This window comes from Odontesthes bonariensis, chromosome 19 (genome assembly GCF_027942865.1).
Source record: "Odontesthes bonariensis isolate fOdoBon6 chromosome 19, fOdoBon6.hap1, whole genome shotgun sequence".
In the NCBI taxonomy this organism is placed as follows: domain Eukaryota; kingdom Metazoa; phylum Chordata; class Actinopteri; order Atheriniformes; family Atherinopsidae; genus Odontesthes; species Odontesthes bonariensis.
In genome coordinates this window covers 1,810,705-1,835,790 of record NC_134524.1, presented here as the reverse complement: position 1 = coordinate 1,835,790, position 25,086 = coordinate 1,810,705, and the positions used below count along the sequence as shown (strand labels likewise).

General features: G+C 44.2%; 1 protein-coding gene across 1 annotated transcript; it reads right to left on the bottom strand.

Annotated features, from left to right (window-relative positions):
- Positions 1 to 25,086, bottom strand: LOC142369398 (coxsackievirus and adenovirus receptor-like). The gene is made up of 3 exons (XM_075451760.1): positions 24,913 to 25,086; positions 7,522 to 7,884; positions 1 to 7,371 (listed from the first exon to the last, which is right to left on the bottom strand). Exons 1-3 carry the CDS (start codon positions 24,971 to 24,973, stop codon positions 7,145 to 7,147), a joined length of 651 nt encoding a protein of 216 aa, XP_075307875.1. The 5' UTR covers positions 24,974 to 25,086; the 3' UTR covers positions 1 to 7,144.

The following is a 25,086-nucleotide window of genomic DNA, read 5'->3' as shown; positions in this document are numbered from 1 at the left end:
TTTGTTTTTTTGTCATTCAAATTTTTATTTGTTTTAACATAATATCTACACAGATATTTCAGATGTCACAGATGTAACAAACTAATTTAATTCAATTAACAGTCTGTTTAAGAAAGTAAAAAGGATAAACAGAATAAAAATAGAATATAACATTGATAAACAAAAAAAATAAAAAAATAAAACACATCTTACAACTTAAAGGCAGCCCTCGTCCCTGGCACCCCTCAAATTTCATACATATTCAACGCATACATGAATACAATCACATGTATAACATACTTATCCTCCCCACCATGCCCTGCACCGCTCTATGGCATTATACCCGTTATATGAGTCACAAAGACTTCCCACACCCGACTCATTTTACATGAAACATTACTAACCCTGGCAATCATCTTTTCAAAGGTAGCAGTCTCTGTCATGAGTTTAAACCACTCCACAAGCTCTGGTTTATGTGGGCTCTTCCAATTGCGAAGTATGAGTCGAGCTGCAACTATAAAACTGGTTACTGTCAATCGGAGCTCCGCTTTAGTAAGGCCTGGTGGCATTAGAGCCTTATCCATTAACAGGCACAGTTGTGGGGATTCTGGTAAAGGTCGTTTCAGCCATCCCTCAAGATTTTTAGCACCACCTTCCAGAAGGACAGTACCATAAATCCTGCCATACATCTTCACTAATCTCACCACCTAGGTGTGTCCAGTGATTCGTTAGCTTGTTCATTTCAAACGCTATGCTATATAATTCCATATTTTGAAGAGCCAGTCCCCCAATATCTCTTGAGGCAAAGAGTTTCTTTAAAGCAATTCTGGACTTTTTCCCGTTCCATACGAAGTCTGTAATCATAAGATTATATTGTTTGAAGATCCCGTCAGAGATGGTTATTGGTATCATCATAGAGATGTAATTAAATTGTGGAGCGACCACCATCTTTATAATATTAATTTTCTGCCACAAAGTAAGGTTTATCAGTTTCCACTTGTCCAGATTTGTCTTAATTTTATGAATTAAAGGAGCTGTATTAATAGAGATTATATTTTCTAGATCTGAGCATAATCGAATCCCTAGATATTTCATTTCGGATGGGATAACCTTAAACTGTAATGTAGAGATTACTGATTTGTTGCATCCTCTTGATATGTACAGTAGAGTAGAGTAGCATTTATTAATCCCGAAGGAAATTAAGGTGTCTAGTAGCAAACATATATCAATACAAAATACACAAGGCAATATACACAACATTGCACATATAAAAGCCATATAGCTCTTCCATATATTCAGCAAAATGTATTGGCATACCTTCAAATTTTTGCCAATTTATTTTATAGCCTGATAATTTTGACAATGATTCAATTGTTGATAAAACATTAGGGATGGACACTCTAGGGTCTTTGGTAAGTAATAAAATGTCATCTGCGTACAGAAACAATTTGTGTTCCTCCCCCCCGTGTGACACCCCTTTAATACTAGTTTCTGTCCTAATTGCAGTGGCCAGGGGACTAAGAGGATCTCCCTGTTTGGTCCCACGCGTTAGGCCAAAGAAGGGCGATGTCTGTCCATTCGTTATCACTGTCGCCCTGGGATCTGAATAGATCACATTCACCCATTTGATAAAACTGTCCCCAAACCCAAATGACCCAAGTGTATGCCACAAAAAGCCCCATTCCACTCTATCGAACGCCTTTTGGGCATCTAAGGAGAAGGCAGCTATTGGGGTGCCTTCATCTCGATTAAGCTGTATAAGGTGTAAGAGGCGTCTAACATTATCTGAAGCCGACCTTCCTTTGATGAATCCCACCTGATCTGAATGTATTAAGTGTGGCATAATATTCTCTAGTCTCTGAGCAAGAACCTTCGTTAAAATTTTACAATCCACATTGATCAGACTGATAGGTCTAAAACTTCCTGGATCCGTGGAATCTTTATCTTTTTTAACAATTAGGGAGATCAGCGCTTAATTAAAGGTTTCTGGTAATTTTCCCAATGAGAATGATTCATCATACACTCTTTTAAGGATAGGAGCAAGTTTGTCAACATACTTCTGAGGGAAAGCCGTCTAGACCAGGAGACTTTCCAACCCTCATTGATGAGATGGCCTTTTTAATCTCCTCTGTTCTTATGGGGCTGTCTAAAGAGTCTTTCTGATCTCCTGACAATTCTGGTAAGGTGATATTTGAGAAAAATGTCTCGTAATTACCCGCCTCTGGATTGACCTCTGATTTATAAAGTTGTTCATAAAAATTGGCAAATACTTGTTAATATCCCGTGTTTGTCACCAATTCACCTTTCTCATTTTTAACAGCTGGTATAGCATAACTGGCCTCCTTTTGATGCAATTGTCTGGCCAGTAGCATCCCTGATTCCACTCTCATAAAAATTAGTTTTTAACCTAAATAGGGCATACTCATCTTATTTCATTTATTTGAAATTTCAAATCACATACCTTTTTTCAACAACGGGTCAGACTGTTTCTCAGACAGTGATTTCTCCAATTCTTTAAAGTTCCTATGGCATGAAAATAAATGGAGGCTTTTATATATTTTTATAGGCTTTAGTGGTCCCCTAATACTGTATCTGAGTTTTTTTCCCCAAAATTCTGAATTACAGTCAGTCCCAAAAATGAGCTTTCCTTAGGACCCCCAGAATGAGCTGTTTAGTGGGGGTGTGGCCTTACTTACGCCCGTGGTATCTTGCGCAAATGTTTTGTGAATCGCTATGGCACGTAGATGGCACGGCAGCCCTATGCCGTAAAACTAGCGAAACCTGTTGAAATGAGCTTACTTTGACAATATGACGAACTAGTTACTGAACAACTCTCCTAACACAGTCAAACATCAAGCAAGTGCTACACCAGACACAGCAAAAAGGCGTGCGTGAAGGGGAAAGCAGGAGTGAGGATTTAGACATTCTCAGCTGATTGCTCTGGTTAGCAAAGATGCACGTAGCGCGAGTCATTTCAATCAGGGGAAAGGCAGATATCGTGCGCGCCATAACACCAACAGCAGGACGGCTATCAAAACAACAAATAAGTACACAACACTCGCGTTACAGTAAATGAGGTGTCCACTCGCATACCTCATGCTATTTACTGTTACATTAGCGACAGTGACCGAGCTATTAGCTGCAGAGCTAACGACACAGACAGACTGACCGTTTTGACTCTGGAACCATGAATGAATCATTATCCTGATGAAATGCACTGAATTTGCGGATTCATTCTTCTTCAGGAAGCTTGAAGTAGGGGGTTTTGGTCTAAAATGAGTGAGCTAACCATCTCATGGGCATGCAAAGACCTCCAACAGCCCAGTTGAAAGAGATAAGAGCTTGCAGATGCTTTTAGCTGCATAGCTAACCGTTAGCTAACGTTAGCTGCTAACGATACAAACCCTTTCCTGTGGTAACAAGCTATATAACTATACTGTACATACAGGAAAGCAACACAATAATAGAGCGTTAAATTACTTACTCCCGGGAATGAGATCCTTCCCCGAGTGAGAGACGAATGGAACAGGAGATTGACAGACGGATCGGTGCGGTGTCTGCAGTGATGCGGCTCTGCACCGGCCCGTCGTGGTGAAGAAGGAGCTGAGCCAGAAGGCGAAGCTCTCGATTTACCGGTCAATCTATATTCCTACCCTCACCTATGGTCACCAGCTGTGGGTAGTGACAGAGAGAACGAGATCGCGAATACAAGCGGCTGAAATGAGTTTCCTCCGCAGGGTGTCTGGGCTCTCCCTTATTGGGCTCGGTATTAGCCCAAGTTCTGGAAACATTCGTCGGTGAAATATTTGGCGCACACACAAATCTCTTCGGTTCTGTCGTCACTTTCCCAGAAAAAAAATTTATCTGTCCACTGGCTCTTTAGAGGTTCTGATGCAGGAGCTCTACACAGATTTTTTAAATCCATGTACAGCGCAATGAGCTGGCCAAAGAGCTGTGGGCGGGGAAAGGCAGTTTATTGGCTCTGGGGGGAAACAACCTCCACGTCATAAGCGGCGCCCACGTCATAAGCGGCGGCTTTCTCGATCAGGCCATCTGCATGGTCACATTACCAAAGGCGGAGAATAATTTCCAGTGCATGGTTTAGGTCTATCGTCATTTTTAGCCACTGGGGGACCGCAAGCAGGCTATAGGAACTCATATTAATGTTAAACAACCTTAAAAAGTGAAAATTTCATGCCATGGGACCTTTAAGCTGAGATTCGAGATCTTTTAACTGTTGTATTCGCTCTCTTTTAGGCCTCCCAAACAGTCAAACTTATCTGTTGACCCAATGTTTACCAGAAAGAAATGATCAAGTTAATTTTCTAATAAACTATTAAATTCTGGATCTTGTAATAACGATACATTTAGCCTCCATCTATTTTTCCTTACACCATCTGACTTCATTACTATATCAAGCTGCACTGCAGCATGATCAGTCAGTGCTATGGGTCCTATTGTACAGTCTGAGATGCTCTCTACCAGATCCTTTCCAATCAGAAAATAATCTATCCTAGAACTGAGAACTGTGATTATGGGAATAAAATGTATATTGTCTCTGTCTCGGGTTGACCAGCCTCCATATATCAATCAATCCCAGGTCCTTCATCAGAAGTTTAATTGCCATCCTGTCTTTCGGTATAATATTAGAAGAGCTGGTTTTATCCAGGGTCCCATCCAGAACTTGATTAAAATACACATGCACATGCACAGGGTCACACACTCAGAGACAGATGCCATCCTGGAAGGGTGGGCAGCTATTCACAGCGCCCGGGGAGCATGGGGGTACGGTGCCTTGCTCAAGGGCACCTCAGCCGTGACAAGGAGGTGGACTGACACCCCTCCAGCTATATATATCACATACATATATACATATATATACAATTAGATACATTATACAATATACACACGTACATATAGATATATATAGATATATATACAGGCCTGGAATTTCGTCATTTTAGGGGCAAGGCCACTTGGCCTTTTGAGTTGTCAATTTTTTAAGGGCACCAAGGCCATAAATTAAAACAATGATTTAACATATGATATGAAGTGACTATGATTGTATATGCATTTATAATACTTTTATATATACTTATTAAGCATTCAATGGACACCAAATTGCAATTAAACAAATTCTTTATTAAAACTACACAGGATTCTTATAGCACAGACATGTTTGGCTCACTGTGAGACCGTGGTAGTGGGCCTACGTCAAGGTGTGTCCTTATTCTGAGTCACTTGAAGATGGAGATGATGAGTCAGGGAGATTTGGACTTTTGGGGTTTCTTTGACCATAGGGATGAATATTGGGTCTCCTTTTGTTGATGCCAGCTGCCCACCATCTTGCCACAGCTTCATCACTTTGATATTCAACTGGAGCACAACCCTGGGATTTGATGAGGAGTAGATCTTCAAGTGTGCAGGCTTAAACGCCAATTGCCAGCCAATGTGGCTAGTAAGTTTCTGAAGTTACCAGCCAATCAGAATTTCCTCTAGCCACAGACAGATGAGACCCACTGAATTAATTTGATCAATTTATTAACTAAAGCTTTAAATTAATTTTACAGTGAAATTGGGAATGTATATCCAATTAAAATAATTACAATAATTAAACTTATGTACATACAAAACTTATTCTAACATTTCATTACTCCTCAACCCTCACATACTATTCAGGGTCACATTTTTTTTACATAAAAAAATAACTTTAAAACTGATCTATATTCATGTGAACCCTGAATCTAAAAAAATGTTTTAGTGCAGATAATACACAAAATTAAACACAAAACTATGTGCAGAGCCTAATTATGGAATTATGGATACTGTGAAATGCTTAAACATCGTCCGAGCTCTCTGAACTGTCTTCGGATCCATCTAAATCAGTTCCATTTTTCCCTTTTCTCACAAAAGCCAGCGTGTGTGCAAGCTGTCACCATGCCAGATTCAATATATTCAAAATATCATCCTCCTCCCCTCCTTTGGCAGGCATATCTTTTCTCTTCACGGCCGGCTGTCCCAACCATCGCCACATTTTGTTAGTGTTTGCGTCTGTTTTTGTATTTGTACCAATAACACGCTGTCAAATAATGCTCCCCCTTCTCAATACATTCATGACAATGATGGAGCAGAGTCACCTAAATAAAGACGGAAGTGTCCCAAATACAAAACTCAAATGGTGAATGAAACCCCATGTGTGCATGTTAAGCTAACTGCCTGTTAATACGATAAGTGTTTTATTACTTTGCATGTCTTCCAAAAGAGAAAATAATCAGACGCAGGGTAGCAAAACATTATGGGCGTGAAAACGAAACTTAGAAAATCGGCTCGGCGCATGCGCAAAACCACAAAGTAGCAAATCTCGACAAGTAGGAGAAATCGACTGAACACCGGCGTCTATCGTATTTCCAAACCAAGAGTGACCCACTCCCCTAGTACGGCAGCCTCGGCGGATGCGTTCCCATAGAAACTGCGCTCGCGCGTCCCGCGCATACACTGTATATAAAAATAGATGGTAAAGTTCCTCATTTATCATCGGCCAAGCCGGCTAGTGAGTTTTTTTTAATACACGCCAAAAATAACTTTCACCCGCATTTGGTGGGTTGGCGGGTGTTAATTTAGAGCCCTGGATATAAACGAGCAGCAAACGAACCTAGTCTGCACAGAGGTCTTTGACAGCTAACAACACAGCGCTAACTGCCTAGCACTAGATAAAAATAAAAGAACACAACTGCAACGTAACTTATCCAAGTAGTGTGTATATTGTATAATGTATCTAATTGTATAATGTGTGTATGTATCAGTCATGTCACTCTGCATCAGCACATGTGTTATAAAGATGTCTGAACTGCTCTTTGTCTGGCTCATTAACTGGAAACAGATCCAGGGAGCAGCTTCCAGGATCTCTGAGCCCATAAGCCCCCCCACCACAACAAGGTAGCAGCTCATGGAGGGGTACACAGGATTTTTGATTTGAGGACGATGCTACAGAACTTTCTGGATTCTCTGCTGCTGCTACAGAAACATTATCAGAGCTCTGATTATTATCAGATTATTATTATTATTATTATTATTATCAGATTAAGATCAGATTATTGTCAGATTATCAGATTATTATCAGATTATTGGCAGATTATTATCAGATTATTATTATCAGAGCTCTGAGTCAGACCAGCTGTTGGACAGCTGCTTCATCAGGAGGAGAGTCTGATTTCTTCTTCTTGTGTCTCTGAGAGATCCGGAGAGCAGCAGCAGCTGCAACAACAACAGCTGTCATGGTGATCCCAACAACTGACAGACCTGCAACCAGTCCATGATATCCCCGACTGTTTCCTTCCTTCTCTCCTCCTTCCCGTCTCCATGCTTCCTCCTCTCCTCCTCCAGCTCTGTTATCTGCAGGTCAGAAACAGGTGTGAGTATCAGGTGAGGACTGAAGAACATTTCTTTAGGAAACACCTGAAACATCTGATCTGAGATGTTTCACTCTCACATCAACAACAGGAAGCTGCTTCAGCTCTGATCCAGAGACACTCTCACACTCACCTGGTTCAACAACTGCCAGGAGGATGATGCTGATGGGATCAGACTTCAAATTAGCTCTCTTCCTGCGGTTTATTCCTCTCTGGACGATTCGACACTCATATGTTCCTTTGTCAGCAGTCGTCACATTTCTCAGAATCAGAGACACGTCTCCATCCTTCATCTGTCTGTCCTGCAGATCCACCCGGTCCTTATAAGATGGATGCTGGTTATGTTTGAGAATCTGTTTGCCTCTGTACAAAAGAACATATTCTTCATCCAGATCAGTTCTGCTCCACTCTGCAACTATGATGGGGATGTTGTTGTTTGGAGCTCTACATGTCAGAGTAACATCCTCTCCAGGTTTAGCTGTGATGATTTCCTGTCCTGCAGGAGAGGAAACAACACAGAGCAGAGAGGTTACAGAGAGGAAACAACACAGAGCAGAGAGGTTACAGAGAGAGGAAACAACACAGAGCAGAGAGGTTACAGAGAGAGGAAACAACACAGAGCAGAGAGGTTACAGAGAGAGGAAACAACACAGAGCAGAGAGGTTACAGAGAGGAAACAACACAGAGCAGAGAGGTTACAGAGAGAGGAAACAACACAGAGCAGAGAGGTTACAGAGAGGAAACAACACAGAGCAGAGAGGTTACAGAGAGGAAACAACACAGAGCAGAGAGGTTACAGAGAGAGGAAACAACACAGAGCAGAGAGGTTACAGAGAGAGGAAACAACACAGAGCAGAGAGGTTACAGAGAGGAAACAACACAGAGCAGAGAGGTTACAGAGAGGAAACAACACAGAGCAGAGAGGTTACAGAGAGGGGAAACAACACAGAGCAGAGAGGTTAAAGAGAGGAAACAACACAGAGCAGAGAGGTTACAGAGAGAGGAAACAACACAGAGCAGAGAGGTTACAGAGAGGAAACAACACAGAGCAGAGAGGTTACAGAGAGGAAACAACACAGAGCAGAGAGGTTACAGAGAGGAAACAACACAGAGCAGAGAGGTTACAGAGAGGAAACAACACAGAGCAGAGAGGTTACAGAGAGAGGAAACAACACAGAGCAGAGAGGTTACAGAGAGGAAACAACACAGAGCAGAGAGGTTACAGAGAGAGGAAACAACACAGAGCAGAGAGGTTACAGAGAGAGGAAACAACACAGAGCAGAGAGGTTACAGAGAGGAAACAACACAGAGCAGAGAGGTTACAGAGAGGAAACAACACAGAGCAGAGAGGTTACAGAGAGGAAACAACACAGAGCAGAGAGGTTACAGAGAGAGGAAACAACACAGAGCAGAGAGGTTACAGAGAGGAAACAACACAGAGCAGAGAGGTTACAGAGAGAGGAAACAACACAGAGCAGAGAGGTTACAGAGAGGAAACAACACAGAGCAGAGAGGTTACAGAGAGGAAACAACACAGAGCAGAGAGGTTACAGAGAGGAAACAACACAGAGCAGAGAGGTTACAGAGAGGAAACAACACAGAGCAGAGAGGTTACAGAGAGGAAACAACACAGAGCAGAGAGGTTACAGAGAGGAAACAACACAGAGCAGAGAGGTTACAGAGAGAGGAAACAACACAGAGCAGAGAGGTTACAGAGAGAGGAAACAACACAGAGCAGAGAGGTTACAGAGAGAGGAAACAACACAGAGCAGAGAGGTTACAGAGAGGAAACAACACAGAGCAGAGAGGTTACAGAGAGAGGAAACAACACAGAGCAGAGAGGTTACAGAGAGAGGAAACAACACAGAGCAGAGAGGTTACAGAGAGGAAACATCACAGAGCAGAGAGGTTACAGAGAGGAAACAACACAGAGCAGAGAGGTTACAGAGAGAGGAAACAACACAGAGCAGAGAGGTTACAGAGAGGAAACAACACAGAGCAGAGAGGTTACAGAGAGAGGAAACAACACAGAGCAGAGAGGTTACAGAGAGAGGAAACAACACAGAGCAGAGAGGTTACAGAGAGGAAACAACACAGAGCAGAGAGGTTACAGAGAGGAAACAACACAGAGCAGAGAGGTTACAGAGAGAGGAAACAACACAGAGCAGAGAGGTTACAGAGAGAGGAAACAACACAGAGCAGAGAGGTTACAGAGAGGAAACAACACAGAGCAGAGAGGTTACAGAGAGAGGAAACAACACAGAGCAGAGAGGTTACAGAGAGGAAACAACACAGAGCAGAGAGGTTACAGAGAGGAAACAACACAGAGCAGAGAGGTTACAGAGAGAGGAAACAACACAGAGCAGAGAGGTTACAGAGAGAGGAAACAACACAGAGCAGAGAGGTTACAGAGAGAGGAAACATCACAGAGCAGAGAGGTTACAGAGAGAGGAAACAACACAGAGCAGAGAGGTTACAGAGAGAGGAAACAACACAGAGCAGAGAGGTTACAGAGAGAGGAAACAACACAGAGCAGAGAGGTTACAGAGAGGAAACAACACAGAGCAGAGAGGTTACAGAGAGAGGAAACAACACAGAGCAGAGAGGTTACAGAGAGAGGAAACAACACAGAGCAGAGAGGTTACAGAGAGAGGAAACAACACAGAGCAGAGAGGTTACAGAGAGAGGATACAACACAGAGCAGAGAGGTTACAGAGAGAGGAAACAACACAGAGCAGAGAGGTTACAGAGAGAGGAAACAACACAGAGCAGAGAGGTTACAGAGAGGAAACAACGCAGAGCAGAGAGGTTACAGAGAGGAAACAACGCAGAGCAGAGAGGTTACAGAGAGGAAACAACACAGAGCAGAGAGGTTACAGAGAGAGGAAACAACACAGAGCAGAGAGGTTACAGAGAGGAAACAACGCAGAGCAGAGAGGTTACAGAGAGAGGAAACAACACAGAGCAGAGAGGTTACAGAGAGAGGAAACAACACAGAGCAGAGAGGTTACAGAGAGAGGAAACAACACAGAGCAGAGAGGTTACAGAGAGAGGAAACAACACAGAGCAGAGAGGTTACAGAGAGAGGAAACAACACAGAGCAGAGAGGTTACAGAGAGGAAACAACACAGAGCAGAGAGGTTACAGAGAGGAAACAACACAGAGCAGAGAGGTTACAGAGAGAGGAAACAACACAGAGCAGAGAGGTTACAGAGAGAGGAAACAACACAGAGCAGAGAGGTTACAGAGAGAGGAAACAACACAGAGCAGAGAGGTTACAGAGAGGAAACAACACAGAGCAGAGAGGTTACAGAGAGAGGAAACAACACAGAGCAGAGAGGTTACAGAGAGGAAACAACACAGAGCAGAGAGGTTACAGAGAGAGGAAACAACACAGAGCAGAGAGGTTACAGAGAGAGGAAACAACACAGAGCAGAGAGGTTACAGAGAGAGGAAACAACACAGAGCAGAGAGGTTACAGAGAGAGGAAACAACACAGAGCAGAGAGGTTACAGAGAGAGGAAACAACACAGAGCAGAGAGGTTACAGAGAGGAAACAACACAGAGCAGAGAGGTTACAGAGAGAGGAAACAACACAGAGCAGAGAGGTTACAGAGAGGAAACAACACAGAGCAGAGAGGTTACAGAGAGGAAACAACACAGAGCAGAGAGGTTACAGAGAGGAAACAACACAGAGCAGAGAGGTTACAGAGAGAGGAAACAACACAGAGCAGAGAGGTTACAGAGAGGAAACAACACAGAGCAGAGAGGTTACAGAGAGAGGAAACAACACAGAGCAGAGAGGTTACAGAGAGGAAACAACACAGAGCAGAGAGGTTACAGAGAGAGGAAACAACACAGAGCAGAGAGGTTACAGAGAGAGGAAACAACACAGAGCAGAGAGGTTACAGAGAGGAAACAACACAGAGCAGAGAGGTTACAGAGAGAGGAAACAACACAGAGCAGAGAGGTTACAGAGAGGAAACAACACAGAGCAGAGAGGTTACAGAGAGGAAACAACACAGAGCAGAGAGGTTACAGAGAGGAAACATCACAGAGCAGAGAGGTTACAGAGAGAGGAAACAACACAGAGCAGAGAGGTTACAGAGAGAGGAAACAACACAGAGCAGAGAGGTTACAGAGAGAGGAAACAACACAGAGCAGAGAGGTTACAGAGAGAGGAAACAACACAGAGCAGAGAGGTTACAGAGAGGAAACAACACAGAGCAGAGAGGTTACAGAGAGAGGAAACAACACAGAGCAGAGAGGTTACAGAGAGAGGAAACAACACAGAGCAGAGAGGTTACAGAGAGGAAACAACACAGAGCAGAGAGGTTACAGAGAGGAAACAACACAGAGCAGAGAGGTTACAGAGAGGAAACAACACAGAGCAGAGAGGTTACAGAGAGAGGAAACAACACAGAGCAGAGAGGTTACAGAGAGAGGAAACAACACAGAGCAGAGAGGTTACAGAGAGAGGAAACAACACAGAGCAGAGAGGTTACAGAGAGAGGAAACAACACAGAGCAGAGAGGTTACAGAGAGGAAACAACACAGAGCAGAGAGGTTACAGAGAGAGGAAACAACACAGAGCAGAGAGGTTACAGAGAGAGGAAACATCACAGAGCAGAGAGGTTACAGAGAGGAAACAACACAGAGCAGAGAGGTTACAGAGAGGAAACAACACAGAGCAGAGAGGTTACAGAGAGGAAACAACACAGAGCAGAGAGGTTACAGAGAGAGGAAACAACACAGAGCAGAGAGGTTACAGAGAGAGGAAACAACACAGAGCAGAGAGGTTACAGAGAGAGGAAACAACACAGAGCAGAGAGGTTACAGAGAGGAAACAACACAGAGCAGAGAGGTTACAGAGAGAGGAAACAACACAGAGCAGAGAGGTTACAGAGAGAGGAAACAACACAGAGCAGAGAGGTTACAGAGAGGAAACAACACAGAGCAGAGAGGTTACAGAGAGGAAACAACACAGAGCAGAGAGGTTACAGAGAGGAAACAACACAGAGCAGAGAGGTTACAGAGAGAGGAAACAACACAGAGCAGAGAGGTTACAGAGAGAGGAAACAACACAGAGCAGAGAGGTTACAGAGAGGAAACAACACAGAGCAGAGAGGTTACAGAGAGAGGAAACAACACAGAGCAGAGAGGTTACAGAGAGAGGAAACAACACAGAGCAGAGAGGTTACAGAGAGGAAACAACACAGAGCAGAGAGGTTACAGAGAGGAAACAACACAGAGCAGAGAGGTTACAGAGAGAGGAAACAACACAGAGCAGAGAGGTTACAGAGAGAGGAAACAACACAGAGCAGAGAGGTTACAGAGAGGAAACAACACAGAGCAGAGAGGTTACAGAGAGAGGAAACAACACAGAGCAGAGAGGTTACAGAGAGAGGAAACAACACAGAGCAGAGAGGTTACAGAGAGGAAACAACACAGAGCAGAGAGGTTACAGAGAGAGGAAACAACACAGAGCAGAGAGGTTACAGAGAGGAAACAACACAGAGCAGAGAGGTTACAGAGAGGAAACAACACAGAGCAGAGAGGTTACAGAGAGGAAACAACACAGAGCAGAGAGGTTACAGAGAGGAAACAACACAGAGCAGAGAGGTTACAGAGAGGAAACAACACAGAGCAGAGAGGTTACAGAGAGAGGAAACAACACAGAGCAGAGAGGTTACAGAGAGGAAACAACACAGAGCAGAGAGGTTACAGAGAGAGGAAACAACACAGAGCAGAGAGGTTACAGAGAGAGGAAACAACACAGAGCAGAGAGGTTACAGAGAGGAAACAACACAGAGCAGAGAGGTTACAGAGAGAGGAAACAACACAGAGCAGAGAGGTTACAGAGAGAGGAAACAACACAGAGCAGAGAGGTTACAGAGAGGAAACAACACAGAGCAGAGAGGTTACAGAGAGAGGAAACAACACAGAGCAGAGAGGTTACAGAGAGGAAACATCACAGAGCAGAGAGGTTACAGAGAGAGGAAACAACACAGAGCAGAGAGGTTACAGAGAGAGGAAACAACACAGAGCAGAGAGGTTACAGAGAGGAAACAACACAGAGCAGAGAGGTTACAGAGAGGAAACAACACAGAGCAGAGAGGTTACAGAGAGAGGAAACAACACAGAGCAGAGAGGTTACAGAGAGGAAACAACACAGAGCAGAGAGGTTACAGAGAGAGGAAACAACACAGAGCAGAGAGGTTACAGAGAGGAAACATCACAGAGCAGAGAGGTTACAGAGAGGAAACAACACAGAGCAGAGAGGTTACAGAGAGGAAACATCACAGAGCAGAGAGGTTACAGAGAGGAAACAACACAGAGCAGAGAGGTTACAGAGAGGAAACAACACAGAGCAGAGAGGTTACAGAGAGGAAACAACACAGAGCAGAGAGGTTACAGAGAGGAAACATCACAGAGCAGAGAGGTTACAGAGAGAGGAAACATCACAGAGCAGAGAGGTTACAGAGAGAGGAAACAACACAGAGCAGAGAGGTTACAGAGAGAGGAAACAACACAGAGCAGAGAGGTTACAGAGAGAGGAAACAACACAGAGCAGAGAGGTTACAGAGAGAGGAAACAACACAGAGCAGAGAGGTTACAGAGAGGAAACAACACAGAGCAGAGAGGTTACAGAGAGAGGAAACAACACAGAGCAGAGAGGTTACAGAGAGAGGAAACAACACAGAGCAGAGAGGTTACAGAGAGGAAACAACACAGAGCAGAGAGGTTACAGAGAGGAAACAACACAGAGCAGAGAGGTTACAGAGAGAGGAAACAACACAGAGCAGAGAGGTTACAGAGAGGAAACAACACAGAGCAGAGAGGTTACAGAGAGGAAACAACACAGAGCAGAGAGGTTACAGAGAGAGGAAACAACACAGAGCAGAGAGGTTACAGAGAGGAAACAACACAGAGCAGAGAGGTTACAGAGAGGAAACAACACAGAGCAGAGAGGTTACAGAGAGAGGAAACAACACAGAGCAGAGAGGTTACAGAGAGAGGAAACAACACAGAGCAGAGAGGTTACAGAGAGAGGAAACAACACAGAGCAGAGAGGTTACAGAGAGAGGAAACAACACAGAGCAGAGAGGTTACAGAGAGGAAACAACACAGAGCAGAGAGGTTACAGAGAGAGGAAACAACACAGAGCAGAGAGGTTACAGAGAGAGGAAACAACACAGAGCAGAGAGGTTACAGAGAGGAAACAACACAGAGCAGAGAGGTTACAGAGAGGAAACAACACAGAGCAGAGAGGTTACAGAGAGGAAACATCACAGAGCAGAGAGGTTACAGAGAGAGGAAACATCACAGAGCAGAGAGGTTACAGAGAGGAAACAACACAGAGCAGAGAGGTTACAGAGAGAGGAAACAACACAGAGCAGAGAGGTTACAGAGAGAGGAAACAACACAGAGCAGAGAGGTTACAGAGAGGAAACAACACAGAGCAGAGAGGTTACAGAGAGAGGAAACAACACAGAGCAGAGAGGTTACAGAGAGGAAACAACACAGAGCAGAGAGGTTACAGAGAGAGGAAACAACACAGAGCAGAGAGGTTACAGAGAGAGGAAACATCACAGAGCAGAGAGGTTACAGAGAGAGGAAACAACACAGAGCAGAGAGGTTACAGAGAGGAAACAACACAGAGCAGAGAGGTTACAGAGAGAGGAAACAACACAGAGCAGAGAGGTTACAGAGAGAGGAAACAACACAGAGCAGAGAGGTTACAGAGAGGAAACAACACAGAGCAGAGAGGTTACAGAGAGGAAACAACACAGAGCAGAGAGGTTACAGAGAGGAAACAACACAGAGCAGAGAGGTTACAGAGAGGGGAAACAACACAGAGCAGAGAGGTTAAAGAGAGGAAACAACACAGAGCAGAGAGGTTACAGAGAGGAAACAACACAGAGCAGAGAGGTTACAGAGAGGAAACAACACAGAGCAGAGAGGTTACAGAGAGAGGAAACAACACAGAGCAGAGAGGTTACAGAGAGAGGAAACATCACAGAGCAGAGAGGTTACAGAGAGGAAACAACACAGAGCAGAGAGGTTACAGAGAGGAAACAACACAGAGCAGAGAGGTTACAGAGAGGAAACATCACAGAGCAGAGAGGTTACAGAGAGAGGAAACATCACAGAGCAGAGAGGTTACAGAGAGGAAACAACACAGAGCAGAGAGGTTACAGAGAGGAAACAACACAGAGCAGAGAGGTTACAGAGAGAGGAAACAACACAGAGCAGAGAGGTTACAGAGAGGAAACAACACAGAGCAGAGAGGTTACAGAGAGAGGAAACATCACAGAGCAGAGAGGAAACAACACAGAGCAGAGAGGTTACAGAGAGAGGAAACATCACAGAGCAGAGAGGAAACAACACAGAGCAGAGAGGTTACAGAGAGAGGAAACATCACAGAGCAGAGAGGTTACAGAGAGAGGAAACAACACAGAGCAGAGAGGTTACAGAGAGGAAACAACACAGAGCAGAGAGGTTACAGAGAGAGGAAACAACACAGAGCAGAGAGGTTACAGAGAGAGGAAACAACACAGAGCAGAGAGGTTACAGAGAGGAAACAACACAGAGCAGAGAGGTTACAGAGAGAGGAAACATCACAGAGCAGAGAGGTTACAGAGAGAGGAAACAACACAGAGCAGAGAGGTTACAGAGAGGAAACAACACAGAGCAGAGAGGTTACAGAGAGAGGAAACAACACAGAGCAGAGAGGTTACAGAGAGGAAACAACACAGAGCAGAGAGGTTACAGAGAGGAAACAACACAGAGCAGAGAGGTTACAGAGAGGAAACAACACAGAGCAGAGAGGTTACAGAGAGGAAACATCACAGAGCAGAGAGGTTACAGAGAGAGGAAACAACACAGAGCAGAGAGGTTACAGAGAGAGGAAACAACACAGAGCAGAGAGGTTACAGAGAGGAAACAACACAGAGCAGAGAGGTTACAGAGAGAGGAAACAACACAGAGCAGAGAGGTTACAGAGAGAGGAAACATCACAGAGCAGAGAGGTTACAGAGAGAGGAAACAACAGAGCAGAGAGGTTACAGAGAGAGGAAACAACACAGAGCAGAGAGGTTACAGAGAGGAAACAACACAGAGCAGAGAGGTTACAGAGAGGAAACAACACAGAGCAGAGAGGTTACAGAGAGGAAACAACACAGAGCAGAGAGGTTACAGAGAGAGGAAACAACACAGAGCAGAGAGGTTACAGAGAGGAAACAACACAGAGCAGAGAGGTTACAGAGAGAGGAAACAACACAGAGCAGAGAGGTTACAGAGAGGAAACATCACAGAGCAGAGAGGTTACAGAGAGGAAACAACACAGAGCAGAGAGGTTACAGAGAGAGGAAACAACACAGAGCAGAGAGGTTACAGAGAGAGGAAACAACACAGAGCAGAGAGGTTACAGAGAGAGGAAACAACACAGAGCAGAGAGGTTACAGAGAGGAAACAACACAGAGCAGAGAGGTTACAGAGAGGAAACAACACAGAGCAGAGAGGTTACAGAGAGGAAACAACACAGAGCAGAGAGGTTACAGAGAGAGGAAACAACACAGAGCAGAGAGGTTACAGAGAGGAAACAACACAGAGCAGAGAGGTTACAGAGAGGAAACAACACAGAGCAGAGAGGTTACAGAGAGGAAACAACACAGAGCAGAGAGGTTACAGAGAGAGGAAACAACACAGAGCAGAGAGGTTACAGAGAGAGGAAACAACACAGAGCAGAGAGGTTACAGAGAGGAAACAACACAGAGCAGAGAGGTTACAGAGAGGAAACAACACAGAGCAGAGAGGTTACAGAGAGAGGAAACAACACAGAGCAGAGAGGTTACAGAGAGAGGAAACAACACAGAGCAGAGAGGTTACAGAGAGAGGAAACAACACAGAGCAGAGAGGTTACAGAGAGGAAACAACACAGAGCAGAGAGGTTACAGAGAGAGGAAACAACACAGAGCAGAGAGGTTACAGAGAGGAAACAACACAGAGCAGAGAGGTTACAGAGAGAGGAAACAACACAGAGCAGAGAGGTTACAGAGAGGAAACAACACAGAGCAGAGAGGTTACAGAGAGAGGAAACAACACAGAGCAGAGAGGTTACAGAGAGGAAACATCACAGAGCAGAGAGGTTACAGAGAGAGGAAACAACACAGAGCAGAGAGGTTACAGAGAGGAAACAACACAGAGCAGAGAGGTTACAGAGAGAGGAAACAACACAGAGCAGAGAGGTTACAGAGAGAGGAAACAACACAGAGCAGAGAGGTTACAGAGAGGAAACAACACAGAGCAGAGAGGTTACAGAGAGGAAACAACACAGAGCAGAGAGGTTACAGAGAGAGGAAACAACACAGAGCAGAGAGGTTACAGAGAGGAAACAACACAGAGCAGAGAGGTTACAGAGAGGAAACAACACAGAGCAGAGAGGTTACAGAGAGAGGAAACAACACAGAGCAGAGAGGTTACAGAGAGGAAACAACACAGAGCAGAGAGGTTACAGAGAGAGGAAACATCACAGAGCAGAGAGGTTACAGAGAGAGGAAACAACACAGAGCAGAGAGGTTACAGAGAGAGGAAACAACACAGAGCAGAGAGGTTACAGAGAGGAAACAACACAGAGCAGAGAGGTTACAGAGAGGAAACAACGCAGAGCAGAGAGGTTACAGAGAGAGGAAACATCACAGAGCAGAGAGGTTACAGAGAGGAAACAACACAGAGCAGAGAGGTTACAGAGAGAGGAAACATCACAGAGCAGAGAGGTTACAGAGAGGAAACAACACAGAGCAGAGAGGTTACAGAGAGGAAACATCACAGAGCAGAGAGGTTACAGAGAGGAAACAACACAGAGCAGAGAGGTTACAGAGAGAGGAAACAACACAGAGCAGAGAGGTTACAGAGAGAGGAAACAACACAGAGCAGAGAGGTTACAGAGAGGAAACATCACAGAGCAGAGAGGTTACAGAGAGGAAACAACACAGAGCAGAGAGGTTACAGAGAGAGGAAACATCACAGAGCAGAGAGGTTACAGAGAGGAAACAACACAGAGCAGAGAGGTTACAGAGAGAGGAAACAACACAGAGCAGAGAGGTTACAGAGAGGAAACAACACAGAGCAGAGAGGTTACAGAGAGGAAACAACACAGAGCAGAGAGGTTACAGAGAGGAAACAACACAGAGCAGAGAGGTTACAGAGAGGAAACAACACAGAGCAGAGAGGTTACAGAGAGAGGAAACAACACAGAGCAGAGAGGTTACAGAGAGGAAACAACACAGAGCAGAGAGGTTACAGAGAGAGGAAACAACACAGAGCAGAGAGGTTACAGAGAGAGGAAACAACACAGAGCAGAGAGGTTACAGAGAGGAAACAACACAGAGCAGAGAGGTTACAGAGAGAGGAAACAACACAGAGCAGAGAGGTTACAGAGAGAGGAAACAACACAGAGCAGAGAGGTTACAGAGAGAGGAAACAACACAGAGCAGAGAGGTTACAGAGAGAGGAAACAACACAGAGCAGAGAGGTTACAGAGAGGAAACAACACAGAGCAGAGAGGTTACAGAGAGGAAACAACACAGAGCAGAGAGGTTACAGAGAGAGGAAACATCACAGAGCAGAGAGGTTACAGAGAGGAAACAACACAGAGCAGAGAGGTTACAGAGAGGAAACATCACAGAGCAGAGAGGTTACAGAGAGGAAACAACACAGAGCAGAGAGGTTACAGAGAGGAAACAACACAGAGCAGAGAGGTTACAGAGAGGAAACAACACAGAGCAGAGAGGTTACAGAGAGGAAACAACACAGAGCAGAGAGGTTACAGAGAGAGGAAACAACACAGAGCAGAGAGGTTACAGAGAGGAAACAACACAGAGCAGAGAGGTTACAGAGAGGAAACAACACAGAGCAGAGAGGTTACAGAGAGGAAACAACACAGAGCAGAGAGGTTACAGAGAGAGGAAACAACACAGAGCAGAGAGGTTACAGAGAGAGGAAACAACACAGAGCAGAGAGGTTACAGAGAGAGGAAACAACACAGAGCAGAGAGGTTACAGAGAGGAAACAACACAGAGCAGAGAGGTTACAGAGAGGAAACAACACAGAGCAGAGAGGTTACAGAGAGAGGAAACATCACAGAGCAGAGAGGTTACAGAGAGGAAACAACACAGAGCAGAGAGGTTACAGAGAGAGGAAACAACACAGAGCAGAGAGGTTACAGAGAGAGGAAACAACACAGAGCAGAGAGGTTACAGAGAGAGGAAACATCACAGAGCAGAGAGGTTACAGAGAGAGGAAACAACACAGAGCAGAGAGGTTACAGAGAGAGGAAACAACACAGAGCAGAGAGGTTACAGAGAGAGGAAACAACACAGAGCAGAGAGGTTACAGAGAGGAAACAACACAGAGCAGAGAGGTTACAGAGAGGAAACATCACAGAGCAGAGAGGTTACAGAGAGGAAACAACACAGAGCAGAGAGGTTACAGAGAGGAAACAACACAGAGCAGAGAGGTTACAGAGAGGAAACAACACAGAGCAGAGAGGTTACAGAGAGGAAACAACACAGAGCAGAGAGGTTACAGAGAGGAAACAACACAGAGCAGAGAGGTTACAGAGAGGAAACAACACAGAGCAGAGAGGTTACAGAGAGAGGAAACAACACAGAGCAGAGAGGTTACAGAGAGAGGAAACAACACAGAGCAGAGAGGTTACAGAGAGGAAACAACACAGAGCAGAGAGGTTACAGAGAGAGGAAACAACACAGAGCAGAGAGGTTACAGAGAGGAAACATCACAGAGCAGAGAGGTTACAGAGAGGAAACAACACAGAGCAGAGAGGTTACAGAGAGGAAACAACACAGAGCAGAGAGGTTACAGAGAGGAAACAACACAGAGCAGAGAGGTTACAGAGAGAGGAAACAACACAGAGCAGAGAGGTTACAGAGAGGAAACAACACAGAGCAGAGAGGTTACAGAGAGAGGAAACAACACAGAGCAGAGAGGTTACAGAGAGAGGAAACAACACAGAGCAGAGAGGTTACAGAGAGGAAACAACACAGAGCAGAGAGGTTACAGAGAGGAAACAACACAGAGCAGAGAGGTTACAGAGAGAGGAAACATCACAGAGCAGAGAGGTTACAGAGAGAGGAAACATCACAGAGCAGAGAGGTTACAGAGAGAGGAAACAACACAGAGCAGAGAGGTTACAGAGAGGAAACAACACAGAGCAGAGAGGTTACAGAGAGAGGAAACAACACAGAGCAGAGAGGTTACAGAGAGGAAACAACACAGAGCAGAGAGGTTACAGAGAGAGGAAACAACACAGAGCAGAGAGGTTACAGAGAGAGGAAACAACACAGAGCAGAGAGGTTACAGAGAGAGGAAACAACACAGAGCAGAGAGGTTACAGAGAGAGGAAACAACACAGAGCAGAGAGGTTACAGAGAGGAAACAACACAGAGCAGAGAGGTTACAGAGAGAGGAAACAACACAGAGCAGAGAGGTTACAGAGAGAGGAAACAACACAGAGCAGAGAGGTTACAGAGAGAGGAAACAACACAGAGCAGAGAGGTTACAGAGAGAGGAAACAACACAGAGCAGAGAGGTTACAGAGAGAGGAAACAACACAGAGCAGAGAGGTTACAGAGAGGAAACATCACAGAGCAGAGAGGTTACAGAGAGAGGAAACAACACAGAGCAGAGAGGTTACAGAGAGGAAACAACACAGAGCAGAGAGGTTACAGAGAGGAAACAACACAGAGCAGAGAGGTTACAGAGAGAGGAAACAACACAGAGCAGAGAGGTTACAGAGAGGAAACAACACAGAGCAGAGAGGTTACAGAGAGAGGAAACAACACAGAGCAGAGAGGTTACAGAGAGAGGAAACAACACAGAGCAGAGAGGTTACAGAGAGGAAACAACACAGAGCAGAGAGGTTACAGAGAGAGGAAACAACACAGAGCAGAGAGGTTACAGAGAGAGGAAACAACACAGAGCAGAGAGGTTACAGAGAGAGGAAACAACACAGAGCAGAGAGGTTACAGAGAGGAAACAACACAGAGCAGAGAGGTTACAGAGGTCAAAGTGGAACTCTGAACTTCCACAGCAGCATCAGAGTGAGGAGACACCAGAGAGCCCACCCTGCTCTGAGCTGGACCTCAGGAACACTCTTTAAAAAAAAGCAAAAATAACTGGCAGCAATTAGTAACATGCTATCGTCCATAAGCTAACTTTAATTTAGGGACCGAGCAGTGAAACTGCAAGGACCTAATTGTATCTGTAAGGATTATTCCTTCTTTCTTATTCTTTGCAAAAGGTGCTCGAAAACTCAGGAAATTTTGCGAGCGCCACCTGCCAGTTGACGACATGAAAGAATCTAAACTTTATATTTTTGGGAGTCGCTCATTGGCTCTGTAGCGCCCCCTACGATGCTTAAAAATGGTCCCCGCAATAGGATTAGTTTCGCGTTGGACGACAAAATTCGGTACACTCATTCATCATGCCCAGACACACAAAAAAGTCTCAGGTCGCCATGGTCCCACGTCCACATGAAGGCGGCCATTTTGGATGGAAAGTGCATTTTCGTGCCATTTTTGACCGATTCCACGCCTTGCTTAAGATCGAACTCGTCCTACAGATTTAATGCTACAGACTTCAAACTTGGCCAGGTTACTCTGAAGACATGGGGGGGGGGGATTCATGGAGAAACTTTTTCAAAACTTAAAGGGCGTTGCCGTGGCGACGCCTCAAAGTTCGATGACTCACAGTCACTCGCCACAACAAATGAAGTCGCTTATAACTCCCACATACATTATCCAATCTGTCCCAAACTGCATACGGTGAATGCTGGACCCAGCCTTCACCCTTCCACACCTTGCATTTGATCGAACTCGTCCTACAGATTTAATGCTACAGACTTCAAACTTGGCCAGGTTACTCTTAAGACATGGAGGGACATCATCTCAAAGTCATGAAACTTGGCACACGCGTCCACCCTGACGACCTCGTACGTATGTAAAGGGTATCGTGTGTGTATGGAGCAAAATGGCTCAGTGGCGCCCCCTAGAAATGTTCAAAAACCCCTCCGCATTGGGGTTATTATGTGCTAATACGTGTGCAGAGGGTATCGTGCGTGTGGGCAGAACTACAGCTCCAGCGTCCAGCGCATGCCCCAACGTACGCACACCTCGGTCCTGCATACAGCTGCTTTCAGCTTTCTAGTTAACACTAATTTTCAGTGCAGTTATAATTACTGTAGGCTACCTGAATTATTATATTCAAACAACATTCGCTTGTGATGTGTTGTCCCACCTGCAACTGTGTGCTGCGTTCTTTTTCACCATAAATATTAGACTGTAGTGACAGATATCACTGCATTTAAGTCTATTATCATAAACAAATATCTGCAAATTAATGACATTCAATAAACTGAAGACACTTAACAAAAAAAATATTTATTGCCTTAACAGTGTAATTAAGAAAAAGAAAATCCTGATATATTTGAAATCATCTAAAGTTGACATAGCCTTTGTGAAGGAATCCTTGAAATTAAAGTGCTCAGGGTGGGGAAGGTCTTCTCAAGCCCAGGAAATGGCAAAAGCAGAGGGGTTTCCATTTTGATTAATAAAACGGTTAACTTTAATGAAACAGATGTATTAACAGACTCCGATGGTCGATATGTGATAGTGTATCAACCGATTGTTTTAAAAGGGGTCTAAAGACATTTCTTTTTAGCAAGAGTTATGGTCCCCTCTCTTAGATGTTTATTTCATTGCTCTTATTATTCTATTCTTTTTTTTTTTTTTTTTTTCTCTCCTTCTTTTTATCATTTTTAAACCTGTAAGCCCTTTGAGATCTCTGATATAAAGGGCACTACAAATAAAATGTATTATTATTATTATTAGTGTATGGTCAACTACTGTCAGGTAGGGTGGGTGCGAGGAAGGATGCGGATGCAGATTCTTTCACAAACAAAACTTGATCTATTTTCAAAAAACAGATTTTAACAAAAAGCGCGGCTGAGCCGGATACCAAAAACTAAACTGCGATAAAAACAAAACAGGACTATGGCTACGGCTTGGAATAACTAGAACGGTAATCATCTTGGTTGAGACAGTGACGGGTGAGGATCTGGCTATGAGCATGGACAAACCGGGGAGACTAAATACTGTGGGGGTGATTAGGGATTGAGTGCAGCTGATGGGGGAAACACAAGTGAGGGACGTGAGGCTGATGGCAGGGCAGGAGAAAGACTAATGGCATGGCAAAAACTAAAAACAAGACCTGAACCTAAAACTTAACAAAACTAAGACATGAGAAAACTAAAACATGGTAAAACTAAGAACTTAAACAGACACTAAAAACGTGACAAAAACCCACAGACATCGGCAGTCCTTTTGCGTTATATATATATATATATATATATATGTATGTATAAATACATGTATATTTATACATATACACATATATATATATATATATACACACATATATACATATGTATAAATATACAGTAAATACACGGAGAGGACGAGGGTTCAGATTTTACATCTGTTCATAATTTTCAATAACTTTAAACAAAGTAGCTCATCTCTGCTTTAAATATCCCATTTTATTAAAATTTTATTTTGAAAACAGGAAGTTGGTACACGTCCTCTCCGTGTGTTTACTGTAAAGTCTGCAATACGGGTGCACTTGAAATGCTGGAGTGGCTTGTCGAATATCAAATTTAAAACTAATTTCACCTAAGCATATACATATGTATATATTGTAGGAGCTGTTTGTTATTTTGTAATATTTGGCTCACTCATTATTTATTTATCTCTTGGGGCTTTAGTTTGGGGAATACACCTTTTTTGGTTGTTTATGATATTTAGTATTGTTTGAGTTCATTTGGGTATTTAATTATGCTTTTATTTTGAAAGCGCTGGGGCGCACTGGGAGAGTTTATTCAGATGGGCGGGCAGTCACAGGTGAGCGGGCACCTGGGAGGGCTGATAGGTTTTTACCAGGGCAAAGGCCATTGTTCTTTGTTTGTTTGCTTGTGGTTGGTGAAATAAATTCACTCCCTCGGTGTCTCAGTGGCCGTTTGATTTCATTTAATTTATTATGGTTTTGACTTTTTTTTAGTTTTGATTATTGACACAAGAGGACAAATAGCCATTACATATATATATACAAATATACAGTCTTCACGCAGCCTATATACTGTAACGACCCAGAAGTTAGGTAAAAGCACACAGCTGGCTTGTTTGCTCCTCTCCCTGTCAATCACTGGACCGCAGGTCATGTCACTCAGGTGTGGGCTGGTGATTGGGGGAGAGGAGTGGGCGTGAGCCAGTCTGTGTGCTGGTCTGGTGCTCTCCTGGGAGCAGGACTGAAAGTCACCCGTGTTCTGTGATTGTACTGCTAGTGAAAAACGTAATAAAGAGCAGTTCGGCAACCACCGGTCTCAGAGCCTCCGTGAAGTCATTACAATACTGTAGAGATGTTAAAAAGCTTTACATGCGCTGCTTACCTTGAGCGGCAGACAGATGGCAGATAGTCCAGAGCAGTAAAAAAGCCGCTGTAGAAGTCATTTTCACTCAGAGGCCTCCCAGGGAATGGTGTAATTATCTGTGATGATGGAAAGGAGGGAAATCCAGTGACTGCAGCTCCTAACATGATAGAAAGCTGAATGTTCAGCATTTCC

Bases quoted from the DNA above. Each gene is read 5' to 3' on its own strand.
- LOC142369398 (XM_075451760.1), bottom strand. From the start codon at position 24,973: ATGACTTCTACAGCGGCTTTTTTACTGCTCTGGACTATCTGCCATCTG. The intron at 7,885-24,912 runs GTAAGCAGCGCA...CCTCTCCTGCAG, and splicing joins CCATCTGTCTGCCGCTCAAG to GACAGGAAATCATCACAGCT. The intron at 7,372-7,521 runs GTGAGTGTGAGA...TCTGACCTGCAG, and splicing joins CCTGGCAGTTGTTGAACCAG to ATAACAGAGCTGGAGGAGGA.